This window comes from Diplotaxodon limnothrissa, linkage group LG18, assembly GCF_057381915.1.
Source record: "Diplotaxodon limnothrissa isolate DT_005_m linkage group LG18, D_limnothrissa_male_GT1.1, whole genome shotgun sequence".
Taxonomy (NCBI): Eukaryota; Metazoa; Chordata; class Actinopteri; order Cichliformes; family Cichlidae; genus Diplotaxodon; species Diplotaxodon limnothrissa.
Window position 1 is genome coordinate 12,321,452 of NC_140613.1, and position 14,708 is coordinate 12,336,159.

At 39.2% G+C, this 14,708-nt stretch overlaps 1 protein-coding gene across 1 annotated transcript; it reads left to right on the forward strand.

The window, feature by feature from the left end:
• The first annotated feature begins 1,523 nt into the window (after positions 1-1,523).
• loxl5b (lysyl oxidase-like 5b) lies at positions 1,524-8,477 on the forward strand. Its single transcript, XM_085377571.1, has 7 exons — positions 1,524-2,550; positions 3,427-3,535; positions 3,982-4,119; positions 4,320-4,476; positions 7,170-7,265; positions 7,373-7,488; positions 8,326-8,477. The coding sequence occupies exons 1-7, from the start codon at positions 1,626-1,628 to the stop codon at positions 8,330-8,332; spliced, it is 1,548 nt and encodes a 515-aa protein (XP_085233697.1). The 5' UTR covers positions 1,524-1,625; the 3' UTR covers positions 8,333-8,477.
• The last annotated feature ends 6,231 nt before the right edge of the window (positions 8,478-14,708 follow it).

Here is a 14,708-nt window from a genome sequence, read left to right on the forward strand (position 1 = left end):
TAGTCACTGCGTCTTGTAATTGCTGATGTTTAAGACAGCTGTTGAGCTCCTAATAGCAGACTGATGTTTTTCTTTCAGTACTTACTACAGATCCTCTCACAAGGTTCATACTGTTATAGCAGTTCATACAATGTGATTGGGACATACTAGCTCATCGTAACAATCTTAACATTGTGCCTTGAGCTTTGACCTGCTTACCTTCAGGCTCTGCTGTTGTGTAGCTGGCAGAGAGCATCGTGGGGCAGAAAGTCCAGAGCAGCAGTGGGAGACGCCAGCATTTCTGGCACACTTAATTTAAAAACAAGGTATAATAGTATACACCAAACATGTGTTTAAGCTTGAACCCAAGCAGCTTGTGTGTCGAACACAGCTACTATCAGGTCCAACTGCAGCCTTGCAGACCCATTGAGCCAACTTCACACTGTTACACAACACTCCGCTCCATCTTAAACCTAACTTTAACCCCTTGCGATAAAATATCCACCTCACTTTCAAATACCATGTGGTGCAGTTTCAGCTAAATATACATGATACTGTTCTGCTCCAGATAAGGGCAAATGAACTGTATTTTGTTTTTAAAGAGTGGGTTAAAAATTTGTAAAGACAGATCATATTATCTGTAATAAAACAGAAAAGATGCAAAATATATTTATATTATGTAGGATTTAAATCTGGAATCAGATTAAACATAATAGCTTGCTTGTATTATTTATTTGGTAATATATTGATTTTTTAAAAAAAGGTATAGCTGAACAATGAAGGCACTGACCATAGGCTTTGAAAAGAAATCCCCAAAGAAACACCTTTGAGCATAACAACCAGAAGCGTGTTTAAAACCTGTGCAGCTAGCCTTAAAAAAGAGTTATAGTCATAAATGACAAAAGAAAAGATGGACATATTTTATGGGAACGGGCTCCCTCCGTGATAGCTGTTAGGGCACTGCAAACTGGGATGGTCTGATACAGATGCAAAGTGCCACCTTGTGGTCAATAAGACTATTTACGCAATGTAAAGTTTTTCCAGATTGTTGCATGTCTTCATGTTTCATTTGAAACGGTCAACTGTTATCGTTGTTTTGTTGTTGTTTTTTTTGTTCGTTTGTGGGGTTTTTAGCTTGATAAACTGGTCGTGCGTGATTTTTTAACTCCATATAAAGATATCTTTAGCTTTTTCGCATTTTAGCCGTGATCAACGTGTCAAATAACAAGGAGTGATATTGAAATAAAAAAGTTCTGCTCAACAAAAAATATTACTTAAACACAACAACTCATATCCTTTTGTGTTCTTTAGTGTTCCCTGAGCTTTACCAGCTCGAGGTGATGCATTTGGCTGAGTTAAGTTTACACCCTTGCGTGAAATTTACTCAGCAAACGTACTTGTCTAACCGCACGTAACCACAGCAAGGAATGGGTTAAATTCTTTAGAAGCTTGACTTAGTGAAAGTAACTGGACTGAATTCGACAAACGAGCCGGGGAAAAAGGATTCAGCCCTCCTCTCCTCTCCATCTCTCAGTCCTCCTGAGAAGTGCTATGTTGTTTTGTGTCAGAGCTGAAACTGGAAGCGCACTGCCGATTTTAATCCATTCTCCACGAAGCTTCAACGTCTGTGCCCGCAAACTTACGTGATGTTTGCTAACTTACACGTAGGCTTTAATTTATTAAGTTTAATTGCCATGGCTAAACGATCACTTTTATTTTTATATATTTTCCAAGGACTACTCCCCCTCAGCTTTGGGCAGCAGCGCACGGTTGGCCCCTGGCGGCACCGGATTCAATGGGAGAACAACGGGCAGGTTTACAGTTTAATGAGCACTGGGCTGGAGTACCAGGCTCCGTATCGGTCCACCAGCCAGTCGAGGGTTTACGTGAGCAGTCGGAGGGATGGTACCGGGACCCAGATGTCTGGAGCGCGCAGAAGAATGACGCTTGTGAGAACCGGACCAAATGAATCCAGACAGTTCAGGACTGATAACAGTGCACAGTCGGGACTTCTCACACCTGGACACGATGTTAGACCGTATGCGCCCGTGAATCGTCATGCGTCAGGGTTCAGACAGCGACTTGAACGCCCTACAGCAGCAGTTGTAAGACATCCAGGCGCACGCCATTTTAATGGTGAATTCACCAGAACCACGAACGCCTCTTCACCGGGGAGTTCAACAGATTTTTCTGGCGGTAATGGAGGTTCTGTCACTGTGGATAATACCGCACTACATACTAGAATAGGTGAATCCGGACCTGGTGCGCAAAACCAACAGTTACGCGCGGGGCCGGAGGTGACGCCCGTCTCCAGGCAACCTGCTCAGACTGATCGCTCCATCTCAGCAAACCCGTCAGGTCTGGAAAATGAGTCTGAGGCACCGGCTGTATTTCCTGCACTTACTGAGGAAAACAGCAATGGAGAGGACATGGTCAATGACGACCCTCGAAACCCGCTTAAAAACCACAGGAATTCTGTTTTCTACAACATGTATCCGACCAGAGGGAGGTCAGCGGCCCGCACCCTCCGTCCGCCTGGCACAGGGTACGGCACAGGATATTTCCAAAACGGTAGGTCAAGTGTTCCATTTATATAATATTAGAGAAGTCAGATTATGTAGATCAGGGGTGTCAGACATAAGGCCTCTGTCTGGCCCACGGGACGGTGTAAAGGATAGTTCAGATTTTGAACTTTTAAAAGTAATTTATTAAGTTTTACAGTTTTTGCTATTGATCCATTCATACTACATAAAAGTACATTTTCTGTGAATTAATGAAAACTTTATATTCTAAATTTATGATAACAAGACAGAGCCTTTACACCTTAATCATTTCGTTTCACTGATCAGGCCCACTTCACATGAACGTCCACGGTGTAAAATGAGTTTGAGATCCCTGATATTTGTTAGCTGTTCTTCAAATTTTATATTTCATATAGTTAGCCAAATGGATAGATTTGCAATGTAAATTATTAAAATTAAGAGTGGATTAAGAAACTGTGTCTGTGATCAATATTTTAAAATAATATAATTCCAGCAAGCAAAACCTGTTTTAGTGTTAATTTGGCCACTACTTTAAAACAGCTTGTTATCCATTATTTGACATGAATATTACTGGCTTTACATTCATGTAACGGTTCTATGGACACACAAAAACACTGTTATATTTAAAATCATCTGCTTGTTTGATTATTTAAGGACAATTTTCATAACTTTATGTCTCACCTTAAACAAAAAGCCAAGGAGCGAGAGAAAAAAAAGTCTTATTTGGCTTTTGGAGCTGTAAGGAATGTGAAACATGTTAAATTATGCCAACAAACACAAAGCAGCTTACATTTCCAGGGTGTCTATTTCTGTGGATTATTCTCAGCCTGAATAAGTTGGGAACATTAAGATGTCAGGAGGAAAAAAAAAAACTTGGACTGTCCATTTAATCTCCTCCCAACAGGACTGCCAGACCTTGTGCCAGACCCATATGCCATCCAAGCAGGTACCTATGTCCAGCGCATGCAGATGTACGCGCTTCGCTGTGCAGCTGAGGAGAACTGTCTGGCCAGGTAATCTGAGGTGCCAGAAGTGATTCACTTCTTCAGTATGAACAGAGCAGCACGTAGACACTGAGGCAGACACGCATACTTATGTCCTTTGTTTTGTTTTTTCTCAGTGGGGATCCGTTTTACGTGCTTAAGAACAACTTTTAGTTGTTTTAGGGTTGCATTCAATTATGCCAGTGTAAGCTGTTAAGCATGCTGGGATAACTGTTTTGTTAAGCGAGTTACAAAAGCATTTGATCTTATTACGTAGCAATGATTGTCCAACATGACTGTCCAACATCATGTCCTGCCAAGACATAAATGTTCTGGTTTGGTTTTCCCAAAAGCATTAAGCACAATGGAACAAACCCTTTGCGCTCTGTTACTTTTAAGAAAACTAGACCTGGGAGCTCAGCCAGTAGCACTTTTCCAATGCAGCTTACGCTTTTTTCTCCTGTGATTCATCCAAGATCGGCTTATGGACCCACTGTGCGAGACATCAACTTCAGAGTCCTCCTGCGGTTTCCACAGAAAGTGAAGAACCAAGGCACCGCTGACTTCCTCCCTTTCAAGCCCAGATATCAGTGGGACTGGCACAGCTGTCACCAGTGAGTTTGATGACTCCTAAATCCTTTTTCTTAAAAAAATTTTTTTAAAAAGGGATTAGCCATTCAGATATGACAAACTAGGAAGAACACCAAACCCTCAAAATTCACTTAAGACAATAAAATTGCGGGTTTTTTAGACATTCCTGAGCCATAACAAAATATCCGCTATTGATTCTTTTCCATCTGTTTTGCACCCACAGACACTACCACAGCATGGACGCCTTCAGCAACTACGATCTGCTGGATGTTATCACAGGACGTAAAGTGGCAGAGGGACACAAGGCCAGTTTCTGTCTGGAGGACACGAACTGTGATCCTGGATTCAGGCGACGCTACGCCTGTACAGCTCATACGCAGGTAGCACACCATCATATGTTATGTGATATAACGCCGCACGGATTGATATCTGTTTTACACGAGAGCTGAGGAAAAAGATAAAGAAAGAAGACGCTCAGTTCAGTTAGGTTTAATTTTATTTAAAACATTCATCCACCTATTTGTTTTCTGAGTCGGAATGCTTGCGGATTTACAACAGTTCTCGCAAGATTTCATAGCCCAACTTCATTTGAGGGCAGTGTGGAGATAAAGTCTTTTTTAACAGGAAGAACCCTCCATAACTTTGTGGGATAGGTCAACAGTAGACATGCAAAGTCTTAAGATCTTTGTGAAGTGAAGGTTTAAAGTTGAGATGAGATGCATCATTCCCGATCTGGTAAAAAGAGATTTGTGACGGAGATACTTTTACATGCACTTAAATTTAAATGTAAAGCTACTGCTATCGCTGACCTATGCACCTCAGGTGAAGCATGGAGGCTGAAGTCTAATTTGCTTCAGGCTATTTCCTGGGTGTTGTTCCCCCACTCCCTGCTCTCTGAACTACCCTGTAAAGTAAAGACTAAAACAGCAGTAGAGACTTGCTATATATCAACTATCACCACCTTTGTGCCAAACTCAAGCAGTATTTTTTGCATTGGACTCTCCAGGATTCTGGTATATTTGAGGTCTTCAAGTTCATGGTGAGATCAGCTCAATCAGACAAGCCGGGTGTAAAATGATTTATTACAGCAGCAGAAAAATATACTCTCCCTGCAAATCTGTTACATGTAAAAGCCTGAAAGTGATGAGTAATGCAGGAATTATGGCTTCACGTATCTGTGAAACATCCATCCAAAGCTCTAACTTCACACAATTCAGCCAGCACAGAGACTACACAGACACATTTATGCGAAGTCCTCCAGAAAACCAACGGCTTGCAGCCCGAAGATGATGTCGCTAACCGTAGAAAGCTGACTGGCTAAATAAACTGAAGGAGAAACAAGAAAAAAACCCATCATGGATAAATATAAATAAATAAAATAAAATAAAATAATAGATAAAAACTAGACTTTTGGAAAAAAAAATAGCAGACTGAAATGATTTTGCGAACTTGGAAAACTAACTGCAATAAAATATGTAAATGTAGAGAAAACATCATTAGTTTTAGTATCTGTTACTTTGATTAATGCCTGAAGAGACATTGATGGGCATTTACTGAAGCTCTGAATGTCTACAAGACTATGAGTCAGTATTTGTATTGCATTGATTTTCCTAAATATTGCCTCTCTCCATGCAATGAAAATTAAAAAACAAAACTAGAACTATGACTGAAATTAATAAAAACTAAACTAAAACTAAAATTTTACTAACTAAAATGAAATATGAAAACTCACTCTGTAAAGAAACTGAAAAAAAAAACCATATCAAATCGAAATAAAAATAAAAAACAAATTAAAAAACTACAGTAACTCCGGTACAGACACATTCTTTGTATACTATGACTGCATCAGGCCCAACAGCAAAAACATGTAAAGTAGCTCACCGGTTCCTCTACAGAGTTTTGACCCTGCCCCCTGACAATGTGGATCTGTAAAGCTGTGCACAGCACTTACACACTTCCGGGACACTACTGATACTTAAATATGCACAGGCAGATTTTAAGGAAGTGGAAGGAGCAGCAGTGCAGGACAGAGATTGCAAATTATGAAGCTTAAACAAACCACCAAATTGGGAGGGTGATGTGAGGAAAGTGAGACATGTCACGTGTGTCTGAAGCAATGCTGCTTGAGTTGACTGAACTGGCTCGCAGGCTTCTCGCCATTTATTTCACAAAGCTCCTTCACAGCCACAGACGACATTAAACAGCTGTGTTCACAGCCACTCACCATGATGAGTAAATATACTTGAGCTGTAAAATCACTGGAGACCCACTTTAAATAGCAAATAAGAGCTAAACAAGAAAAGTAAGAATGGGTAGGACTTTTTAAAGTAGTTCAATAGGAAAACAACTGCAAGTGTTCATTTGCATTATTCTGAAGGCCCAGATACTTTTATGAAGAGCTTTAGGAGAAAATACGAGTCTTTATTGAGGTAAAAGTGAGTCTGATGTGCAGGTGATGAATCCAGACAGACAAAAGCACGAGGAGTAGACTAAACCAGATACCAGGAAACAGAACTGGGTAGAAAACACAAGGCAGCGCTCATTAAGAGCATGTTGGAAAGCAAATTGCACACTAAGACAGTCTGGAAGGGAAAAAAGGGAAGACATGCAGCTTAAATACACAGGGAAGACAGTTAGAGGCAGTGGGACGCATTAGGGCGGAGCACGCAATCAAACAGGAGAAACGGGAGGAGGTATTTGAAATGAGAGGCTGAGTAATAAAATAACACACACAGAAAAAAAGAAAAATATATAACAATGGAAAAAAGTTCATAAGCTATTCAGCAGACTTCTGATCCTTCTGTTTAGTTTATCACATTAGAAATAAAGATGCTTTTGTGTTTTTTGTCTTTTGCAAATCCTCCAAATCCACTTCAGAGAAATGTTTTTCTAACTAGAACATTTATTCCAATAAAACTAAACATCCTGTTGCCACAGGAATATTTATCGTATCTTTTGTGTGAGCTCTGTGATTCTGACTCTATATAATGTTTAAGGTTAATGCTTTCTTATGACAGATATGCGTGCGCCTGTTCAAGTTATAAAACCTCACTGAGGTGACTGTGTTTTGTAGGGTCTGAGCCCAGGTTGCCATGACATCTACGCTGCCAACATCGACTGTCAGTGGATTGACATCACTGATGTGCCTCCAGGAAACTACATCTTGAAGGTGTGTCACATGTTCGTTCTCTGTATGTGTATTTCACAACACAGAAATAAATGTTTATAACCTCCTGCTACAGAATTTATTCATGATTTATGTATTTTTTTTGTCAGGTTACAGTCAATCCCAATTTCCACATCCTGGAGTCAGACTTCAACAACAACGTAGTGAGATGTGATATTACTTACACAGGCGTTTATGTTCAGACACGCAACTGTCGAATAACGAGGTATTATAAGAGGGTTTCTCTGAGCATGATCGTAGCATAGATTCGAGTGAAAAACAATGCTTTTTAGAGGGCTCAGTGCAGTCCTGTGAAAAACCAAGTCCACCCTGTTTTCATAAGAATTAGGAAGGTAAGTAGCAGCTAAAGTGCTGCTAATCGAATAGATTTGATTAACTGATCAACAGCAAGTGTGAGCAAGCAGAAGCTTTGTCAGTTTGTTGGTCTGTGTTAACCCAGTGCCACAATCTTCCTAGGAGTTGACATCTCAGCAAATTCAAGGTCAGACTGCAATTCTCAGAGAAACAGCAAAAAAACAGACTGCTGCATCTCCGACTCTACAGGCCACACAGCATTTAAAAGATTAAAGTTCACAACACCACTTTGAAAAAAGATTGAACATGGTTTATTTGGAAGGGCTAACAGGAGAAAGTCTCTTCTTTCTTAAACAAAGAAGAAGAAGAAGAAACCAAAAAGAAAAAAAGATGAAAGCACATCTTAGGTTTGTATCTTAGGTTTTCACAGGACTGCACTCGTACTGCAAACACTTTCCTTTTCATGTGACTGTAGGCTGTGTTTTTGTACTCTGGACATTTTAAACACCACATTCCCTTTATTGAACTGGAATGAATGATTCATTTGGTAAATATTTCAGATTTAGTCAACACGAGATGTCTCTTTATATATGTTATCCAAATTAGTTTAAATTAGTGGTTCCAAAAATCTGGGACATTTCCCAGAAATGTTTTAGTGAAAACTATCAGGTTGTTGCATCAAAGCTGTATCAAATATATTTTATTCTAATTCCTAATGCTTAATGATTTTCTCTTTATCTGTTTTCAGGGGTTGAAATATAAATTTTTCTGGAAACATGCAGAAGTTTGGCAGTAAGACCCCGTCTGTACTGCACAGGCTCAACGACATCAGTGAAAAAAGGTTTATGCAGTTGGTAAAATGTTGTATTGTAATGGTGAGCTGCATTCCTGCTATGAAGTCTTGGGGTTGCATTTATTCAGAATAAATGCAAAATTAGTTTACACAAACTTTGTATATGGAACTAGTGATGTCATCAGAATTACTTGATTGTGTATTTCTAGAAATGTGCTACGATTGGTTACAAATTATGTTTTGGTTTGTTTTTCTTAACAAATACAAGTACTGTTCGTAGACACGTTTCTTCCTTTAAGTGCTACTTACTCGCTTGAAATGTGTGTATTGTTTGTCATTTGATGTCGTTGTTAATGTTTTTTTCTGATTTTTGTTACTATTATGTGCACATTATTAACATCTAGAGTTTTATTTAACCTTATAACATCCACTCTTTTGGGGAAACTCTTTTAGGGATAAGGTTTAATGTTGCTCATTGTCAGCTCCATAATTTGTTCTTCCTCTCTACTAGAGGAGTTTTGTGTGATTACCAGTTCAAAACAAGGTCCCCTGGATTTCAGCAGTGATTGGCTGCCCTTCCTTAAACATCACGTTGGATCGGGTTGGTCTGCTCACACCCAGAGCCTGATATATTAGGCGTGACCATATTAGGGGAAAAAAGCTGACCATGCATTTAGAGCAGTCTGATGCCTGATCTTGTGGATCACAGGGAGTACAGTACTTCCACATACAGTGACATTATTATTTGAAACTTTGATCATATGAATATCAACCACTGTAAAACTGTACATCAGATATCATCAAATGCTCTACAAATCAGGCTTGAAAAACCATGGCAACCAAAACACTAAGGTTGACGCTTCAGAGCCAACAGGCAAAGTAGTGATGTTTTATAACGTCTGTCGTTGTCCTGTAGACAACTTAGGATGTTACTGTAGAACTCCGTGTTGATAGTCTGGTCATGACGGGTGAATTCATGGAACACCCTCCAAACCCCCTCCAAAAACTCCTCGTCACACTCCTGACCTGAAGTGTCGCCATCGGGCTTGGAAACTTAGGACGCTTCAACTGAAAACTGCTGGGTCATAGCTGGAGGTCCAATTCTAATTACCAGCAAGTACCACCAAGGAAGTCGGTCTTCAATTTGAAATTAAATCAGGTATGTTTTTGTGTTTGTTTGTTTTGTTATTTTATGATAGTGTTCCTGGAGCTTTTTGACCATACCTTGTATATAAGAAAAAATAAGAAAAAGGTTAGCTCCTCTTATAATACAGGAGCTACATTAGTTATAATAGAAGGTCCGAACACATGTATGAAACCACATCTTAAAGGTTACTGATAGAATCTGAAACCTGCTTATTAGCCTGTGGCTCAGAGACATCCTAAACATAACCCTAAACAGATCACCATCCAATCTGGTGGATGTTAAGAGGTTTTTACATAAAAGATATTCTAGATCGTCGCTACTGTCAACAATTCTCATGGAAAAACATCTAAACCAAAACTGAGAAGAAGATCCACAACACATGGTGGAAGGTTTTACAAAGACAAAGAGAAGTTGTATTCTCCAATAGGTCACTACAAAACACCCCATGGGTCAAAGCAGCCCATTTTTAGTCCCAGGACTGAGCTCTTACTGGGTGACTATTGTGTAGTGTGATCCTGGCCTTCTATAGGATCACACTGCATATGTATAATATATGTGGCTTTAAAAAAAACATAATTTTCTAAAACTGCAGCACACTAAGTAAGCGAACACTACTCAAACAGCAGTATTTATGGCAGCCGGATAGTGAATGAAGACTCCAGTAAAAATAAACCACAGCATCCATGTTGATGATAAAAGAAGAAATAAGTCAGCCGGTTAAAGAGTGTGACTCAGAATATTTTTCAGTGGAGCTCTTGGGAGCAGATGAATAACATGCATCAGGTTTTGAATAAACACAGACAAGGCCTAGTAGAAATCCTTCATTTTAATCTTTTCAGGGGATCTGTTGACAACAGGAAACAAACAACCACATCCAGCTCATCCTTTAACTTGGACATATTAGAAAACTGCAAATACTCGTTTTATGTTAAATTGTCAAGGATGTATGTTATGAGTATGTTTCTACAAGTGTGTGTTAGTGTATAACTGAGTGAATGGAAATGTTCACATGATAAAACAGTGTTGAAAATATAGTCTGATGTGTTGATGCATTACATTACAAATCAAAGTTTCATGTTAGAAAATGCCAAAATATGTTTGGATTTTTTTCAAGATTGTCTGTTGATTTACTATATGAAAAGTAGTATAAATTATACTTTTGACAGTTTCAGATCTTACATCACAGTTGGACAACAGCTGTGATGTAAGATCTGAGATAACTCATAAGCACACTGCAGGATTAAAGCAGTTTCTATCCTCAGTGTGCGGCCTCAGAGACAAACAGGCCTGCAGGCAGACGCTCTGTGAAGACACAAGATCTTCTGCATCCTTGCCATATCTACTAAAACACAGTCAGAGCATGATGAATGGAGGCCTTTTCCAATTCTCTTCTTCGATGCATATTTTAAAAAAGGGTTGTAAAATCCTTCTTGGCTCAGAATTCACCACATTTTGGTTTGACTCACATGCGCGGGGGCTTGTCCGGGATGAGGTGTTTTTAATAGCTCTGGGATATTTTGTCTGAGTGGGAGGATTGACACATCACGCCAGGGAGGATGTCCAGCGTGTTGCTGAAATTTTTTTTTTTTTTCTAAAGGCAACCGTGTTTTTGCAGCAAGCAGTAGACGGTTTCAAACAGCAATGAGTGACGGAAGAAAAAAAAAGCAAACCTGCTCCAATCACGTTCGCTTTGAGTGGATGATGGTTTGTCTGATTCAAAGATGTTTTTACTTACTCGTGCAGGTTTTGTACATTATGAAGTGGTTTTGAGTGATGCACTGGAAAACAGGCCCCAGACAATGTATGCGCCGTTAAATGCACAGATGTTGGGTATTTGCAACGGAACAGAGCTCAGCCTCGGCTTAAAAAAGAAGCGAACCGGGGAGATTAGACACAATTGAAATGGTTTGGAAGTTGCCAAGGTGCTTCCCTGCCAGAATAGATTGTCTATGTTATTGAAACTGTCTGGAAAAAATCCCCCCTGCTCCTATTAAGTCGACTCCATTTCAGTCTGTCCAGGCATTTTGGAGACAATATTTACAGACTGTGACTATTTCAGCAGAGGATATCTGCAGCAGAGATTTAAAAGTCTCAGCATGCTCACAGACAAAAATAAATGAAGACTAAGAGTCCGTGGCCATGGTTGTATTAAGTGCAGGGGTTCAAAGTCTCACAATCTGATTTACATTGTTCATTTATTCAGGCATATTCTTTACCACAGCATAATTTTAGTGTTGGTGATAGCACTGCATTAAAAGTGAATGTATTTTAAATTGTATTTTTTAAAGTAATGTCTGTATTTTTATAACAAAAAGGCCATCTAACTTGTGCTACAACTGGAAATGTCAAGGATGATAGATGATAACACTTGAACTGATAACTGACATGAAACTGAGTTGCTAGAGGTGTTGGATAAAAAACACATTAGAATCATCTTAACCCATCTTCTTAATATTTCACAAGGTATTTTGCTAAAAACATAATGTCAAAATCACTGTGAAATCTGAGGTGGGGAAAAGCAAAAATCCACAAACAAGATGAAAGTATCTCTGCCTTTGAACACATTTTCTACTATTATTACTAAATTATTTCACTAGTAGTATTTTATTATATTTAAAATTGACTAATGAATACACTAATGTTTGAAAGGGTCATTTTTGTTTTAAGGGTTTATGATAAAAGGTTAACCTGTGATATCAAAAAACTGTCTACACTGTTTAATATGTGACACTATTATACATTAACTGACGTATAATCAGCATGGAAGATTTATGAGGTTAAAGTCTACACTATCATTAAAGTAAACAAATGTATGTATTTATCTTCATATTTCACCACTGAAGTTAACATTTGAGTTTTGCCCATTTGTAGGTCAGGCTAACTTTACCATCTCTGAAGTTAAGATGTTAACCTTTAACTCTGTCAGATTTCAGCTGGTCTTTTTGGCCCAGCATGTCATTTTAATCATGTCATGCTGCAGAGAAGACAGTGGCTGTTTGCTCAGCTGTGTAGCTTCACACCAACATCTGGACAGAGTCTTGAGTTAGGCTTACACAAGCCTGACGAAGCCAAAGGAAAAAAAGAAAAGAAAAAAAAGGAGTTTGGCACTACTTTTCATTCAGGCTCAGCAAATATAATCAAGCGTACAGGTAGGTTAGGTGTGGAAGGGACCGGTCTGCCATGTGCCTGCAGCCTGCTGTGGCAAGGAGAGACATTTTCCGGATGCATCTGCACGTAGGTGGACAGTGTTTGGAGACGTTACTAAGGGCAGGGTTTGGTATTTGAAGGTCATATTTCAACAAAGCGGGGCCATGTGAGAGTCGGCAGGGACGTAACTGAGGAACGTGCTGAGCCTAAAGAGAGCATCCTGGCAGGTTGGTTTAGGCACAGGGCAGAGAAATTCCTCAGCTGCTCTGTCATCCTGCCGAGATCGAGAACAGAGCTGAGGTCAGCTGAAGACCAGCAAGGGTGTGCAGGGTAGACGCACTGGGCTACTTCCTCTTACTTCCTTGGGGGTGGGACGGTTACACAACCAGCAGACACACTGTAGTAAATTTGGCCAATGAAAACTACACAGAGCTCGGAGACAAAACACAGCGGAGTCAAACTGATGATGAATTCTGTTTCTCTTTCAAGCTGGGTGGTACTTTGACTTGGGTGGTATTTGGTGGGATGGCTCAAAGGATTTGCTGTTCTCTGATTGTTGATCCACTGCACCGTCTATAAGCTCTTCATCTCTTACTTCAAACACTTGTATTAATTTTTCTCTGAAGCAATCTGTTTAGTGCAAATTCATTTACCAAAAGGAATCTCCCAATGATGAATGAAATGACAAAACAGTGTTTTGATTTTGAGCTGAGAGGGATTTTTAGAAAATGAATTCCTGGTATGTTTGGCTTCTGACGGAAAAAAAACACCCTGCTTTCATGCTGCTCTGCTAAACTCTGAAAATGTTTTTTTAGTTCTGGTTTCTAGTATGAGAAACAAGAAAGGGTATACGATGGAAATTAACGTATATAAGCTCACGTATAATGACAACGTATCATTCATAAGTAACCCTGTTTGAACAATGGACTGTATATAAAAGATGGATGTAGCCACAGACTTCACCCAGTCCTTGCTTAGGTGCTCTAATAAAAAGCCTCAAGCTGAGTCCATCGGGGTCTTGGAGTTCTGAAACTGAACATGATGGTTGCAGTGCAGCTTTGATTCAAGGTAGACCCATGCTAAACCAAACCCTGCATTTTTCTCCCTTTGGACTTCGATATAGGCCATAATTTAGAAAACTAACATCATGCTGTCAGTCAATAAACCAATCAGTGAGATTGAAATTAGTGACTAAGATCATAAAGCTGCCAGGAAAGTATTAGTAAGGTCATAAATGATTTGAAAGGTTTTTATTCCAAAGACTTCTATACAACCAGAGAAGTCGCCCCCTGCTGGTCATTAAAAACTTTTCAGATCCAGAAACTATATCCATCTTTCAGTGTTTTCAACATTACCTAACAACGTATGACACCTGCAGACTTTGTAGACATCAGAATTAAAGCTTTGCAAAAATTTATTTCCATAAATGTTTTCAAATCTTTCCTATGATTTCATCAGTAGGAGGTGGCAACAGTGAGCCACCAACTTTCAGGTTTATCTTTTTTTCCCTTTGTCTCCTTCTTGGCCTAGTTCAAATACTTTTTAAAGCTTCTTTTTTTTTCTTTTCTTTTTTTTGCTAGGTCTGCCATTTCAACTTTCTGGGAAACATACCAAGAGCTACCACACAAAGCAGAATCATCAGAAACTCACTCTTCATTTTTGCAGGAGATTTTGTGTCCAATGGAAGACAGACATGCACAGCCCGAGTAATTCCTAATGTCCTAACGTGATACACGCCACCCAAAAAAGCACAATCACTGGAAAAGGAGTAGCTGTACAGCAGTAAAAGGATTATAAAGACCTTAATTTTTAATTCATCAGACTTACATTTGTCATTTGTATACTTTTACTGACCTTTGCTGTAACTGCTGAACTTGTGATTATGGTCATCAAGCTATAGAAAGAATTTAAGATGATGATTTTTAGCAGTGCCTAAAAAGTGCTTTTTGAATGTGCATACATTGATATATATATTGACAAGAAGGCAAAATTAAAATAAAATACTATGTTTAATGCTAATATTTGCCATTATGTTGTGAATGTA